At 38.5% G+C, this 17463-nt stretch overlaps 1 protein-coding gene across 2 annotated transcripts in view; it reads left to right on the top strand.

The window, feature by feature from the left end:
- The window catches only part of mysm1 (Myb-like, SWIRM and MPN domains 1), a 91464-nt gene that overhangs the window by 62046 nt on the left and 11955 nt on the right, over positions 1-17463 (top strand). For both annotated transcript variants that reach the window (XM_060830420.1, XM_060830418.1), the window contains 2 exons: positions 777-909; positions 6831-6936. In XM_060830420.1, the coding sequence (XP_060686403.1) occupies positions 777-909; positions 6831-6936 (239 nt within the window). The remainder of the gene's footprint in view (positions 1-776; positions 910-6830; positions 6937-17463) is intronic.

Raw genomic sequence — 17463 nt, 5'->3', positions numbered from 1 at the left:
GTAGTGGAGGCTGGTACAATTGCAACCTATAAAAGGCAAAAGTGAAGACTGCAGATGCTGGGAACCAGAATTTAGATCAGAGCGTGCATCCGAGGAGCTGGAAAATCGACATTTCGGGCAAAAGCCCTTCATCAGGAATAGAGGCAGGGAGCCTCCTGGATGGAGAGATAAATGGGGTCGGGGGGGGGGGGGAGGGTTGCTGGGGAGAATATAGCAAAGAGTACAAAAGGTGAATGGGGATGGGAATGGAGGTGATAGGTCAGAGAGGAGGATGGGGGAAGGTACAAATCTTCAATCAGATTTTATGGGGGAAGGTACTCTTTGCTACCTTCTCCCCAGTTTCCCCATCCCATTTTAATCTTTCCAGCCTGGAGGCTACCCGAAACATCAATTTTCCTGCTCCTCAGCTGCTGCCTGACCTGCTATGCTTTTCTAGCACCACTTTGATCTAAACATATAAAAGGTTTTGGATGGGTAAATGAGGGATATGGGCCAAATTTTAGCAAACGGGACTAGATTAGTTTAGGATATCTGGTCGGCACAGACGAGTTGGGCCGAAGGATCTGTTTCTGTGCTGTATATTTCTCTGAGATGGTTTGTGATGTGAATGTGCAACAAGATGAATATTCAAGCAATTCAAGCTTGAATTAATGATTTGAGCAGTCATTGTTATTCATCAAGCTCTCTTCCTAATATTCCATATATGAATGTATAGAACAAAAAAAAACTCCAATTTTTTATTCACAAATCTGATTACTAGTTTCAATTGATTTCAGAATTACTTTTCACGTGGAGGAGCTCAGTTCGTTGGGATGATCATCAGTCCATACAATAGAACTAACTCCTTACCTTATTCCCAGGTGACATGTCTTATAGTTAGTGATGAACTCAGCACAGATGGCCATTTCCGTAAGTACTGGTATCTGAAAACTTTCTACCTAATGTTTGTCAGGCAGGCAAGCCAACATTTGGTCTTCCCTTTTATTCTTCGTCCTCTCCCTCCACTGGAATATTTCAATCTGGACCTAATGCAAACACTGAATTCCTATTTTCTCTGAGCACAGGGACCTGGGAATTTGAAGCAGATGTAGGTCATTTTGCCCCTAGAACCATTCCATAAGATCGTATTGAATCTAACAAAGTTCTAAATTTGCACAACTACCTGAGAGAGAAAAAAAAAACTCCTCATCTCTACCCTAAAAAGATTACGCTTGATGTTACACCATACTCTGAGTTCTGGATTTACCCACAGGAGGGAACAATATTTCCACCTCTGCCTTGTTGAACTGTTCAGATTCTTATGTACTTGAATCAAGTCTCCCTCTTCTAGGCTCCACTGAAAACAAGCCAGACTGTCCAATATTCCTCATAGCTGGGTATCAATCTAATAAACCTCCTGTGAGTGCTTCCCTCTCCTGCTGCCCCATGCATTTTCAGTCATCCTTAAATAAAGAGACCAAAATTAGATTCTGTAATTGCGATGTGGTCCCACAAATGCCCTTTACAACTGAAGCATAACATTATTACTTTTTTGTTCAACGCCTTTCATAATGAAGGGGCGTATTCCATTAGCCATCTTAATTAGTTGTTGTATATGTACACTAATCTTTTGTGAGTCAAGCATGAGGATACCTAGATTCCTGTGCATGTCAACATTTTGAAATTGTCCTTCTTCTAGAGAATATTTTTCCTGTCACAGTGAACAGTTTCACTTTTTCCTATGTTATATTCCATCTGTCAGATTTTTGCCCATTCACTCAAGCTATCAATGTCAGTCTACAAACTTCTGTGTCCTCTTCTGTACATGTTTTATACTTTGCACAATATCCTTTTATGCACAACCATGATTTCCCTTCCTCAAAACTATGCTGAGACTTTCTGATTACCTTGGATTTTTCCTAGTGTCCAGTTATAACCTCCTTAACACCTTCCAGTGATAGATATTAAGCTACTTAGTTTCCTTCGTTCTGCTTCCCTCCCTCCTTTTTGAATAGAAAGGATACTACTTTCCAGTGTCCAGCTAATTTTGGAAAATTAATGCTAATGAATCTACTACCCCATAAGCCACCTCTTTTAAAAAAATCTAGGATGAAGTCCTTCAGGACCCAGGGATATGTTAGCATACAGCTCTATCAGTTTGTTCAGCTGCTTCCTCAATGATTGTAATTTTACCAAGTTCCTCACTTCCTTCCCCCTTCTCTTTTACAGCTATTACTGGGATGTTTATTCTATTTGATAAAGACAGAAGCAAAATTTGTTCATTTCATCTGTCATTTCTTTATAATCTACAATCCTATTCTCGCCCCCTGAAGGACCAACACTCACTATGCTTACTCTTTTCCTGTTTAGATAACTAGAACAATATTTATTATCTGTTTTTACATCCCTAGCTAGTTCTCTGTCATACTTTCATTTCTTGCGTTTGATTAACCTTTGTAGTCATCCTGGTCTTTTTACATTTTGACCAATCATCTCAGTTGTCACTTATTTTTACGCATTTATATTTTTTTCCTCAACTTTGATGCTTTTCTGAACTACTTTAGTTAACCACAGGATGTGGGTCCACGCTTTGGATTTTTGCTTTGCTGTAGGAATATTCTTATTCTGAGAATTTTGAGATATCCCCTTAAATGTTTACCACTGCTTCTCTATTGACCTATGTCCTATCTTAGTATGGCAGTTCACTTCAGGTAACTCTGCTTTCATGCCAACATGGTTGCCCTTAAAGTTTAAAATATTAGTCTTAGACCCAGTCTTCTCCCTTTCAAACTGATTATAAAATTCAATCTTATTGTGGTCACTGATGCCTATAGGTGCCTTTATAAGGAGGTCATTAATTAATCCTGTCTTATTGCACAGTACCAAAATCTGGTTGATTCCAGAACATGTTGCTCCAAAAAAACCATCATGACAACTGGTTACTATTCCATGCTAGTGTTATCAATCAGATTTACCTTATTTAAATGTACATTCCAATATTATTCTCCTGCTCCTTGGATGCTGCCTGACCTGCTGCACTTTTCCAGCAACACATTTTTCAATTCCAATATTATTGCCATCTATTTATCACAAACAGTTAGTACTTTTTCTTGTATATCTTGTCATACATTGTGGTTACTATTAGGGGACCTTTAGACATTTCCCCAGCTATTCTTCATCTCCACCAAAACCAATTCTACACCTTGATCACTTGAATTAAGATCTTCTTACAACTATTGCACTAATGCTGTATTTGATTAAAATTGCTGCTCCTCCACCTTAATTTAACTTCCTATTTTTCTTGAATGCTATGTACATCTCAATATTCAGGACATACCCTTGCTATCTTGCAAACACGAGCCCATGATGGCTTTGAGATCTTACCTATTGACTTGAAAGTGTGTTATTGATTTGTGGCCTTTGTTGCTTTGATCAAACTTTTTGAGAAGGTAACCAGGAGGGTTGCTGAAGGTAAGCATTTGATGTGGCCCACATGGACTTTAACAAGGCTTCTAATAAGGTCCCTCATGGCAGATTGGTAGAGAAATTAAGGGCCCATGGAATCCATGACAAAATGGCACATTTAATCCACAATTGGCCCAGAGGACAGAAAGCAGAGGGTTATTGTAGAGGGATGCTTTTGTAATTGGAAGTCTATCTTTACGTCCATGAGATTCCACAGGAAATAACATGAAAATTAGTAGTGTTAAATAGTGAGGAGGATAGTCTTAATCTGCAGGAGGTTATCAACAGACTGCTCAGGTGGGCGGAATTCAACACAGGACAGTGTGAGGTAGTAAGAGGGCTAACAAGGCAAACCAGGCAATGAATTGGGAGGACTCCTGAAAGTACTGAACCTTGGTGTACATATCCATGGATTCCTGAAGCTATCATGGGAGGTGGATAGGTATTTAGGAAAACACATGGGATACCTGCCCATATTAGCTGAGGCATCTAATGCAAGAGATCAGGGATATGCTGGGACTCTGGTATAAAATGCTGGTTAGGTCACAAGTGGAGTACTGCATTCAGTTCTGGTTGCCATGTAAAAAGAAGGATGTGCTTGCAGTAGAGAAGGTGCAGAGGAGCTTTATCAGGATACTGCCTGGCTGGAAGTTATGAGCACTGAGAAAAGACTGATTAAGCTGGGACTGTTTTCCTTGGAGAAGTGAAGGTTGAGAGGGGGCCTGAGAGAGGACTATAGGATTATGAGCAACAGAAATGGAGTGGAAAGGAAGGCACTTTCTCATTAGTAGAGGAATTATTATTCAAGGCCCATAATCTAAGGAAAGATGTGAGGTTTGTGAAGGTTTGTAGCTCAGGTTGAGGTTTAGGGTGTAGCTTTGCTCGCTGAGCTGTAGGTTTGATATCCAGACATTTCATTACCTGGCTAGGTAACATCATCAGTTGCGACCTCCAAGTGAAGCAAAGCTGTTGTCTCCTGCTTTCTATTTCTATGTTTGTCTTGGATGGGGTTCCTGGTGATGTCATTTCCTGTTATTTTCTGAGGGGTTGATAGATGGTATCTAGAACTATGTGTTTGTTTATGGCGTTGAGGTTGAAGTGCCAGGCCTTGAGGAATTCTCTGGCATGTCTTTACCCTACACATGGATGAAAAAAAACCACCAATTCGACTGGGACAACACATCTATCCTGGGACAGGCTAAGCAAAGACATGCCAGAGAATTCCTCGAGGCCTGGCACTCCAACCACAATGCCATAATCAAACACATAGATCTAGATACCATCTATCAACCCCATAGAAAACAAACAGGAAATGACATCACCACAAACCCCAGGAACCCCATCCAGGGCAAACATATAAATAGAAAGCAGGAGACAACAGCTTCACTTCACTTGGAGGTCGCCACTGATGATGTTGCCTAGCCAGGTAATGAAACGTCTGGATATCAAACCTACAGCTCAGCGAGCAAAGCTACACCCGAAGGTAAGATATAGAAGGCTAAGTGAAGAGTTCAGGAGAATTTTTCACCCAAGAGGTGGTGGAAATCTGGAACTCCCTGTCTGAAAAGGTGGTTAAGTCAGAAATTCTCAAAACATTTAAGCAGTATTTAAATCTTCACTCACATCACCAAGCTTCAAGAGTGATTTGTTGTATCTACTCAAGCTTGATCCCTCAGCCCTCTGTACTTACCTTTTAGACACACAAAAACAGGAGTGGACCACTTAGCCCCTTGAACTTGTTGCACAGTTGAATAAAATCATGTCTGATCTGCTAGTGCTTGATATCCCTTAATGCCTGTGATTGAATTAAATCTGTCCCAGATTTAAAATTATTAGTTGGTCTAGCATCAGTTGACATTTGTGGCAGTGTGTTTCAGTTTTCTGCTACTCTTTAATAATTTAAAGAACTGTTTAATAATTTCAATCGTCGAAGATCTGACTGTAATTCTTAGATTATACTTCTAGTCCTATACTCCCCAGCCAGTGGATATAGTTTCTCCCATCTATTCTTGTTAATAACTTGACAATTTATATCAAAGCACCCCCAACCTTCAAATCCCAGGAAGTACAGTCATGTTCATGTAATCTTTCAAATCCAGGTATAATCCTGGTAAATTCTATGTTGCCCTCCCTCTGAGATCAATATATATGTCAGCTGCAAGGCCCAGACCTTATCACAGTACTCTCAGTATGATCTAAGCAGAATTTTGTTATGCCAGAAGATCACTTTTAAACTCTGCTAATCTAGCCCTCAGGATGAACATTCCATCAGGCTTTTTTGTTTATAATAGGTCCCTAATTATGACATTTAATGATCTTTGTGCATAGAATCTATGGCCTGAATTTTCATAGAATGGAAAGCCTCCCTTTTTTGTGTATCACTAATTTTTCTTTGATTTCAAGAACATCAACATTAACTCATTCTCTTTATGAGGAGTTTTATCAAATATCTTTTGGAGTCCAGATAATTACTATTTTTACACCTGTCCTGTCCACTATTGCAACTACTCCCATGTTTGGCAGTTTTGCCTTATTCTTTATAAATCCAGCTTACTTTCTGAATGGCTGAAAATCTTCAGCCCCTTCTTAATATAGACTTTGTAATTTCCTGATAACAGCTCTTAGGTTGACAGGTCTATACTGTAATTCCTTGGTTTACTTTCCTTGAGTTCCTTAAATAACAAAATGAAATGTGTGGATTTCCAACTTATATACACAATTCCTCAAGAGAATTTGGGAAGCTGATAGTTAGGCTGTCTGCAATGTTCTCACTTACTTCTCCTGAGATATTAGTTTGGAAATTATCTGGTCCAGGTGGTTTATCACGTTTTAGCAACATTATTTACTATATTGCTGTTATTTTGTTTACAGTAATGTTTGCAAGTTCCCATCTCCACTTTAATATTAGTTTCCTTCCATCTCGAAATTCACCAAAGTTCCTACAACACCACCTTCAGATCCTATGACCTCTACTACCTAGAAGGGCAAAAGGGCAGCAGGTGAATGCAAACGTCACCTTCAAGTTCTCCTCCAAGCCACACACTATCCTGACTTGGTGCTCTCATCGGGTCAAATTCTGGAAATCGCTTACTCATAGAGCTGTGGGTGTATTTACCGCCCCCCCCAAAGTCAGTTGCAGAGTTCAAGAAGGGAGCTCACCACTACTTCTCAAAGACTATTTGGCATGGGCTATAAATGCTGACTGAGTCAGTGATTCGAATTTTGAAAAATCTGGGCAAGATTTATATTTCAGTTAACATACCTGTCAAAGTAGTTATTCTCTCTTAGTTTAATTTAGGCAAAATTCTTAATAGAAGATTTAGAGTAATGTTTTCCAATATGTTGCATGTAAAGCCATTATTGAACTTGTGTTTTTTTTCACACAGGACTTCCTTATAAGTGTGAGTTGAAGCAAATGAATGAAGAGCCTCTTTGGGTGCAAATGATAGATAAAGCACGCTGGATAATGGAGAAGTACAAGCTGTCCCTCAGGCAAGTAATAAAATGCAGGTTGTTAATTTAGGAAAGCAATTTCATCAACATTGTTCTGCTTCTTGTGACTGTTTGTCTTAATTGGCAATGACCTCACTCTGTGCAGAGGAATGATTTAAAATTGTGGTGTTCCATTCTTTGTCCACTTCCCAACTTCAGCAATGTGCTCAACAGAAGCTTTCTGTTCTGCTCTTAAATTACTGATGCCAATATCCAGATATGTAGAGTCATTATATTTTAATTGCTACCTCCACTGGCTTAGCCTTTGTTAGTTCAGTGTTGCCTTTGAATATTTATTTTCTTATCTTCTCATAGAACAAGTCCACATCAACCCTACGAAGAGTAACCCACCCAAACCCATTCCCCTACCCCATTACCCTACATTTACACCTGACTAATGCACCTAACCTACACATCCCTGAACACTAGGGGCAATTTAGCATGACCAATCCACCTAACCTACACATCTTTGGATTGTGGGAAGAAACCGGAGCACCCAGAGGAAACTCATGCAGACTCTGGGAGAATGTGCAAATTCTGCACGGACAGTCACCTGAGGCTGGAATCGAACCCAGGTCCCTGATGCTAACCACTGTGCCACAGAACAGGTGGATCATTTTTTCTAAACAACTGAAACATTGGGAAGTTATTTGTCTCTTGTAACTGTTCTGCTATTCATTGAGATCAAAGTTAATCCATGACCTAATTCTATATCTAACCCAAATACCTTTGGTTAACAGAAAATTATCATTCTCAGTTCTGCAATTAATCAATAATTCCATGTGTATAAATCCTTCCCCCATATATCTGCACTTCATGTGTGTCTTCCTGATGAAGGGCTTATGCTCGAAACGTCAAATTCTCTATTCCTGAGATGCTGCCTAACCTGCTGTGCTTTGACCAGCAACACATTTGCAGCTAGCTGATAATCACTTAATTTTCCAGGTTTCTGACTGTGGAAAACATTGAAAGTTTCTGGCTTGGAATTAGAAAGTTAGGCCCATTGACTAATAAGTTTGCCAAGCAGAACCTTGTCAAAACATTTATTCAAGTCCATGTCAACAACATCTACCACTCTTCCCTTAATAATCTTTTTGATTACTTCCTCAAAAAAGTCAACCCAAGTTTGAGAGACATGATTTTCCTTGCACAAAACCATGCTGATTATCCTTAATCAGTCTTTGTCTCTCCAGATGAATGTAAATCCTAGCTTTCAGAATCATCTCCAACTTACCCACCACTAATGTCAGGCTCACAGGTCTGTAGTTCCCAGGCTTCTCCTTACAGTCTTTCTTAAATAAAGGTACAACACTTTCCAATCCTCCAACACCTTACTTGTAGTTACAGATGATACAAATATTTCTGCTATGGGCCTCACAATTTCTTCCTTAACTTCTCACATTGTCCTTGGATACACTTAGAGATATAGAGATGTACAACATGGAAACAGGTGCTTCAGTCCAACTCGTCCATGCTGATCAGATATCCTAAACTAATCTAGTCTCATTTGCCAGCACTTGGCCCATATCGCTCTCAACCCCTCCTATTCATGTATCCATCCAGATGCCTTTTAAATGTGGTAATTGTACCAGCTTCCATCATACTCGCACAAACCTCTACATGAAAATGTTGCCCTTTAGGTCCATTTAAAATGTTTCCTCTCTCACCCTAAACCTATGCCTTCTAGTTCTGGATTCCTCCATCTCCAGGAAAAGACTTGTCTTTTCACCCTATCCATGCCCTTCATGATTTTATAAACTTCTGCAAGGTTACTCCTCGGTTTCCAACACTCCAGGGCAAACAGCCTGAGCCTATTCAGCCTCTCTCTATAGCTCACACCCTCTATCCCAGCAGCATCCTTGTAAATTTTTTCTGAACCCTTGCAAGTTTCACAACATCCTTCTGATAGGAGGGAGACTAGAATTGCACATAATATTCCAAAAAAGGCCTAACCAAAGCCCTGTACAGCCACAAACATGACCTCGTAACTCCAATACTCAGTGCCCTGACCAATTAGGGAAAGCATACTAAACGACTTCTTCGGTATCTTATCTACCTGCAACTCCACTTCCAAAGAACCTGCACTCCAAGGTCTTTTTGTTCAGCAACACTCCCCAGGGCCTTACCATTAAGTGTAGAAATCCTGCCCTGATTTGCCTTTTCAAAATGCAGCACCTTACAGATATCTAAATTAAACTTCATCTGCCACTCCTTGGCCCATTGATCGGTTCCCAGAGATTTATCCATCTTTGTGTTTTCTAAGACCTTCCTGTTTTGTAAGATGTTTTTGAAACATCAGTATTTATTCCCTGAGTTCTGTAGACTCTATTTATTTTCTTCAACACAAAATGTTCATTCAATATGTTCTGTCACTTGAGGTTCAAAACATAGACAATCTTGTTCTGCTTTAAGGGATCTTTTTCTCTCTGTAGTTGCTGTTTTGTGCTTATTGAACTTGTAGAATCTCTTCAGATTATCCTGAAACCTTATTTGCCAAGGCTATCTCATATCCCTTCATTGCCTTCCTGATATTCCTCTTAAGAATGCCCACACACACTTTATACTTTTCAAGAGATTCTTTGATCCCATTTGTCTATACCTATTAATCTTGACCATAATTTCATATCTTTATGCATTCATTATTCTCTACTCTTACCAATCTTATCTTCCACTCTACAGGAACATAATGCCTCTAAACTCTGTATCACAATTTTGAAAGCCTCCCATTTGTCAGTCATCCCTTTACCTGTGAACTGTCTATTCCAGTCAACTTTTGAAAGTTCTTGTACCATTTAAAAATTGCCTTATTCCAATTAAGAACTTTGATTTTTATGGTGGGCTTATCCTTTCCCATAATAATTTTAAAACTAACAGAATTATGATCACTCGTCCTAAAGTGTTCACCTACTAACACTTCAGTCACTTGCCCTGCTTTATTTCTCAAGAGAAGTTCAAGTCTTGCTCTTTCTCTAGTAGATATTTACATATTGATAAAGAAAATGTTCTTGAACACATTTAACAAATTCTGCACTATCTAAGCCTATAACACTCTGGCAGTCCCAGTCAATGTATGGAAAATTAAAATCCCCTCCTCCTCCAACCCTATTATTCTTAAATCTATCTGAGATCTCTCTACATATTTGCTCCTCTGAGTATTGGGGGCTTATAGTACAAACCCTTCAAGTTGATCATCAAAGTGGTCTAACTAGATAAGTTTGCTGTTGTAGACAACATATAGCTTATTGTATGTTACTAGGGATGTGGTGTACTTATTACAGGGATTGATAAAAGGACGTTAACTTAGATCTGGCTCCTTCATGAACTTAAATAATCTCCCTGCCAGTCCTCCTGACATCACCACACTCATTGTACTTGTGACACTCAATCAGTATTAACTTTATCACATCCATATATATGCATCCTCCCCGAAGCTTTTCTTCTATGCATTTTGATTGTTGAGAATTCTTTAAAAGGTAGCAGATCAGCTATTCAGCTACATTTGAACTTGTCTCCTCCTACTCATATCAGTATCTAATATGTAGTTTGGATTTGTCATAATAGTTCACTGTGCCGTATTGTAAACTGACTCAGTTTATTTGCAGATAATTCAATGGTCTGAGTTGCCCCTTTGTTTGCCTTTCTTTTCAAAGTTTGTTGGCACTGGAATCTGAACTCTCTTCTGTTTGGATAGGGAATGTCGCTCATGACTTCCTTTGCTAACATTTGGAGAAAGTAATTGTTCAGCATGTTTACAACCTTGTGTTGTCCTCAATTTCAAGCTCACTTGGATCTTTCAGGTTGTCCCTTCTTCTCAGAATGCCCTATTACTCCTATTGTAATTTTTTTTGCTGTTAATTTCTGTTATATGTTTTGTTTCTAGATCTCCCTTTGCTGTTTTAACTTGCACTTTGATGCATTTTAACTTCTTATTTTCGTCTCATTGACCCCTTGCTCTTCACGACATAGAAAGTTGATTTCCTCTTTATTTCCTTTTTCAGTTGCATCACATTTATTCTGAGCATACTTTGGGGAATATGTTTAGGAATGTTCAGTATTAAAATTTAAAGATATTCTCAGCTAAACTGTCATTAATTAGCCTATTCCAGTTATTTCTCTTTCTTTTTCAAAGTCCATGAGTATGTTGCTGTTTCCAAAATCTGTGGCCATTTTACCCATAAGCCATCCAATCAGGCTTCAGCCCCCAAAATTGACTCTGTACGGTTACAGATGATATCCTGTATCCTGTGTGGCTGTGACAAAGTTAAGTTACTTATTCTCACATGTCTGTAGCCTTTGACAGGATTTATGATACCATCCTCTTCTATCTCTTTTCCACTGTTGCGCATTTGTGTCGGACTTCAATTGTCTGACTCAGTGTTTCCCTGTCTAATTGCATCTTGAGCATTGCTTGCAATGGTTTTTCTCTATCTGTTTCCAGATTGTTATTTCTGATTTCCTTCTAAGGATTTATCCTTGATGTTCCTACCATTTCTCATCTATATCTTACCTCATGATGAATTAATCTGAACACAGTGTTATTTTTTATGTTCACCGATGACGCTCAGCAACTAAAGTATTCACAAATTTAGGATCAGTATTGCAACTCGAGATGAGCGTGCAATCTCACCTCTATGTCATCATAAGATAACTATTTCTACTTTCATCGTTGCATTAATCTGCTGCTGAAAGCCAGTGTTACATGTAGACATAACTATTTCAACATAATCCTGGCTAGGGTCTGACATTCTATCCTTGAAAAATCTAGGAGTAGCTTGATAGCTTGGATAAATTGCAACTGCAGGAGAATATTAGTGGATTGGTCAGGTGGACAGAAGAGTGGGAACTGGAATACAACAGAGATGTTTGAGGTGATGCACTTGAAGTCAAGAAAGGCGAGAGGTGATACACAATCAATGGGAGAATACTGTTGGAGAGTAAATGAGAGAACTTGGGTTGAATGTCTGCAGATCCCTAAAGGTAACAGGACAGGTTGACAAAGTGGTTAAAAAGACATGTGAAATTCTTTACTTTGTGAGTCAAAGTATGGAATATAAGAGCAGGGAGGTTATGGCAGAGCTGTATGGATCATCAGTTAAGCCACAACATGAATACTGTATGCAATTCTTGTCACATCGTGACAGAAATGATCTAATTGTACTGGAGAAAGTACAGAGGAGATTTATGAGTATGTTGCTAGGATTGGAAAATGCAACTGTGGGGAAGGTATTTTTATCCATTCATGGATATTGAGTATTGCTAGCTAAATCAACATTTATTTCCCCTCCCTAAGGGCCTTCGAGAAGGCCGTGATGAACAGTCCCTTTGAACTATGCAGTGCACATGTTCTAGGATCACCCACAATGCTGTTAGGGAATTCTAGGATTTTGATCCAGTGGCAGTGGAAATTAGCAGTAATTCCCGCAGTAATTCCAAGTCAGGCTGGTGTGTGACGTGGAGGGCAGCTTGCAGCTCTTCTTCTTCTAGATAATGGATATCATGGGTTTGGAGGGTGCTGTTCAAAGAGCCAAGATGAGTTGCTGCATGTACCTTGTAGATGCTTCACATGGCTACCACTGTGACTCCCTTTACCACAGTCACAATGTTGAAGGTGCTGAATGGTATGCTAATCAAGTAAACTGTTTTGATCTGGATGATGTTGAACATTTCAAGTATGGTTGGAGCTGTACACAGTTGGCTTGGATTGGGTAAATTGAGGTTTTTCTCTTTTGACCAAAAGAGGCTATGAGCAGAATTGATTGAGGCATTCAGTATTGTGAGGGACTTGGTTCGAATGAGTGAGAAGGGCCTATTTGCCATTGCAGAGAGGTCAGTGACTCCGGGCCATAGAATAAAGTGATTGGGAAATAGATTAGACAGGAGATAAGGAAAATGTTTTTTAATTGAGAGCATGTGTTGGTCTGGAACACACATCCTAACAATAGTAGAAGTTCAAACCCTCTATTCATTTAGGAAGTGCTGTAACTTACAGGGCTGTGGATCAAATGCTGGAAAGTTGAATTAAGCTGGGTGACTTGTTTTTCTACCAGTGCAGACATATTAGATGGTGGCCTCTTTTTGTTGTCTAAATCCTATTCACTCATCCTGTTGTTCTCCCTGATTTACATCTCAAGACAAACGATATCTCAATCATAAAATTCTAGTTCTTACTTATAAAATTGTTTCTCCCTATTTCTCCCACAACCCTCTGACGTAAATATGCATTCCTCTAAGTCTGACCTCTTGTGCATACTAAATTTTAGTTCTCCATTGGTGACTGTGCCTTCAACTGATTGGGTCCTAATCTCTGGAATTTACTCCTTAAACCCCTCCTCGTTATGCTCTCCCTTTGCTTCTGAAATACATCCCTTGAAACTTACTACTTTGACCAAGATTTTGACCAACTTCTCAAATATTGCTCTATATGACTGGGGATCAAATTTTCTTTATAATGTCCATTTGAAACAACTTGGCAAGTTTTATTATGTTCTGATTACTATATAATTGCAACCTCTTGTTAGTTGTCTCAATTCTTTTATTTCCTTGCATTTGGGCCTCTTAAAAAAACTGTGTCCTGAATATTTTTGCCCTCCTTGATCCTGATTGTTGAAAATCAGGTGAGAGGTGAGTGCTTTGTTGCAATAGCTTTGATCTCTTTTTTTAATGAGGATCAAATAAACTGTGTATTTGGGAATTATGGAGTTCAGAATTCAGAGGAAAGTGTTAATAACACTCATGGCTTCTTCAAATCATAAATTATTAACTCTTTCTTCTTTGTAACAAAATCTGTGTTCCACAGTTCCCCACTGAGTATCCTATTTTTATAGTGCCAATGTGGCCAGTAGAGTCGTTCATTTTAACCACAGGAGTGCTTTTAAATAAATGATTATACCAAATGTACAAGACATGTAGGCAGGATACATGCAGCGTCTACGATCAATGGAAATAATCAGCCAAACCACCCCCACACATTGTATTTAAAGACTAAGTACTTGCAGACCATAAATTCGCATATCCCTCTGTCGAAGCCTCAACGTGCTCAATATTCTACAATTATTCTGATCACTTATTTATAAGAATGGTATGAGAAGTATTTCTTGCACTTTCTCTGTTGTTCCATTGTCCTCCTTATGGTATAGAGATCAGAACTGTACACAGTACTATACAATTTGACCAGGATTTAGCACCACTTCACTACTTTTGAATTTTACACCTCTTAAAAATAGAGCTATTTGTCATAGTATTTTTAATTTTTCTGCTGACCCGTGATACAGCTTTTAATAATCTGTTCACCTATATCCATAGCTCCGTTTTCTTTTCTAATGCTTTTTCAAGCTTCTTTTTCCTACTGGTGTGTTATTTCATATTTATCTGTGTTAAAAATTATATGCCACTTAACAGTCCATTCTACAAGTTTTCTAATATCTTCTTGAATAGACTTACCATTGTGTTATGCAGTAGCACAATTTAAATGGGACTTTGTTGTATGGCAAAATTTCATTTTTGAACAAGCCTCAAAGCCTGAAGCTTAAAAATTAATCAAAATGCTCAGAACTCCAAATAATAAGTGCAGTATAGCTTTGAAAAAAAAAGTCTGCAAAATTCATAGTGTTTTCTTCATTGTCTCATCATTGTAAAAAATATTAATCTTTAAAATAAAGATACCACCTATTATTACCTAACATCCTTGCAGCTTCCATTCTGGTGCCGTGGTGAGATCTTCACAATGTTTTTAGTGCTACAAGACTATCTGTGGAGTTCTGCCAACTATTATAACACAGTGATAGTAAGCCTGACCAAATCAAACTTGCTAACATTGCATATTACAACTCAGTGAAATTAAAATATTCCATGACCCTCAAAATTGCCTAATTGTTCTTAACCAGACTTTATGAATAACTGGTATCACACCCCAGATTTTATAGCTTAAACAGAAATTAACAAGTTAAGATTATTACTGTAGCTTCAGCAGAGCAAAGCTAAACAACAAGGTAATCTAATTATTGCCTATGATTTAAACCAAATCTTCTTTAGTCATAGCCCACTATCTGTCACACAGGCTTAAGGAATAAATTAATTGTAAGTAATCAAGTTGTAACTGGCCAGTTCACTTAAACAATATTGAATAATGGCAGTGAAGCCTTCACACAGTCCTTGGATATTATGTCGTTCACAGGCACATGGGATTGTATATCTTGAATTCTAAAGTCATCAGTCAGTGCAAACAGCTTCTGCAGACTGCTGGAGATTTTTACTTACATCTTGCAGATTGGGATTCTTTTCTCAGAACTTTCAATTATCCGATAACTAAATATGATCTAGAGAGCAGCCAAAACTCCATCCAGCAGCTGTCATAGCCTTCTAACCAAAAGCCAATCCAAACCACTTCAATCAATGTTTTCTCTTTTTTTTCCCCCAACATTCTGTTAGTTTGCCTGGCTGACACAGGCCTCACTTTGATTACCCTTTTTAACATCCAAGCTTTAACATCCTTGAGCACCATACATCTCATGTATTTCAATGTCTGCAGCATCAAAACAATAGCTTTCCAGGCCAGTTCCCTTAAACAAATATCAGATTGTTTGCTTTTTTGAAAAGAAAGTGTTGCTCAATATCCAAAGTTCAATTTCAACTTCAGCCCACAATTGCAAACCATAAACTTTTTTTTAAACATTGAAAGAGCTCTATATTTCTGACAAGATTATAATCAGCTTCTTTAGAAATGTGGAGCTGTACTTTTCATACTGCAGGATAGTCAAGGAATGGGAAATCAGTCTGTTGCCATATTCTAAGGTCCAGCGTATAGACAGCCACTTTGACAACTCCAGTGGCTATACATAGTTTATCTGATGAGGCTCTAGAGGATGGCAATAGATGTGACATGTTTCACTTTTTTTTAAAGGACTTCAAGGTTCACTTTGACTTTTTGCATTTTTCTTCAGTGACATAACACTTCTTTCAGAGCTCTGTTTCTGCACTGCAATATCTAGGAACTGCCTGAGAGGTAAAATTATTTCATGAAATGATTACATGTCTACTCCAGCCTGTATTTGCCTTTTCTTAGGTAAAATCATCTTCATAATGGCCATGTCTATTTGCTGTGTTCTTTTTATTATGTGAGGACTTAATTAAACATCCAGTAATTGACAAGTCTGAGGCAAGGCATTGAAGTTGACATTTTGCAAATCTAAATGTCTGGTGTACTGCAAATTGTCTTATGTCATTTTATAAGGTTGAAGGCATATATCCTGCAGCGAGCTAACAAGGAAGTTGGAAGGCTTAAGATTATAGCTGCTGGATTTGAAAAGAAATGCTTTTCTACCCAGGTATTGATGCCTATTGAATTGAGTTGCAAAGAGGCAAGCAGTTCGTGATAAAACTCTAGCCCTCCACCTGCTTAATCTATCAAGTAGTGCACTAAAAGAAAATACTGAAATGCTCCAAACTACATGAACACAGCTTCCTGCTGCGATTGTGCTATCTAATGGTATCATAAGGGTGCAATTTACTCTAACTTTGTAAAGCTTTGTAGCTTTCCATGATATTTAGAATCCTTGTACTTGCTGTTTGTTCAGTGAAAAAGGGCATTTTTCATTTGTTATATAGTTCATGACTGCCCTAAGGCATATATGGATAAATATAATCTTTGTTGCTAGGTCTAAAGTAATAAATCTAGTGTTGAGGAATATGTTAATTTGATACTTGAACCAAACAGATCTGTAAGAAAGAACTTGCATTTATATAATGACTCCACAACAAAATTAAGTTTCGTTGTTGAGAAAAATGGGATCTGATTTGTGCATACCACACCGGATGATCAATGTGTTACATGAGTGGGTAATCTGTTTAAATGATGTTGGGTGAGAGATAAATATTAGGCTAGTCATTGGGAGGTCTCCCTATTTGGTATTTTGTGCAGAAGCATCAGCGCGGAAGTCTGGAGTTTGTCTAGATTGGAGGTTGTTGCAAGTTCAATTATTGGCTGTATTTACACTGTCCTGCAGACTCCTTTTCACAGAACAAGTACCATATGAATCGCAATGGATTCCGCTCCATTCCTGCCATTCTGTGCATGCTTTCTGGCAGCTGACATGACGCTTTTATGTTGTGTTGTTCGTCCATCATCTCGTTTTTTGCCAATGCATAGAACATTATGATATTTGGAAATATAGGCTACATGTTTGCTTTTTACTTTATGGGACCCAGGCAGAGCTGTGCAGTGTGACAAAGAAAGATAGTTGGCTCACCTAGTATCCTCAACAAACACATTAGTGGAGTCTTCCAACAATGATTCAAAACTGGGGCAAGTCTGGCGATGTCCAGCAGTATAATCTAAAAGGGATGCCTACTGTAATCATATTGTGCTTCATACTTCATTTATTTGCTCAGCTGCAGAAGCAATGTACAGATGACTATTAGAAGGAAACCTTTTGCATGATGAGATTCTGTCGTCAATGTATCTAAAGTGTGCCAGTTTCTGTTAAAAGAATGGTAAGAATGCTAGAAAGCCTCAAGACTCTGTTAGGATGA

The sequence above is a fragment of the Hemiscyllium ocellatum genome, chromosome 9, assembly GCF_020745735.1.
Source record: "Hemiscyllium ocellatum isolate sHemOce1 chromosome 9, sHemOce1.pat.X.cur, whole genome shotgun sequence".
NCBI classification, from domain to species: Eukaryota; Metazoa; Chordata; class Chondrichthyes; order Orectolobiformes; family Hemiscylliidae; genus Hemiscyllium; species Hemiscyllium ocellatum.
The sequence above is the reverse complement of the archived record's forward strand: the minus strand, read 5'-3'. Positions and strand labels throughout refer to the sequence as shown.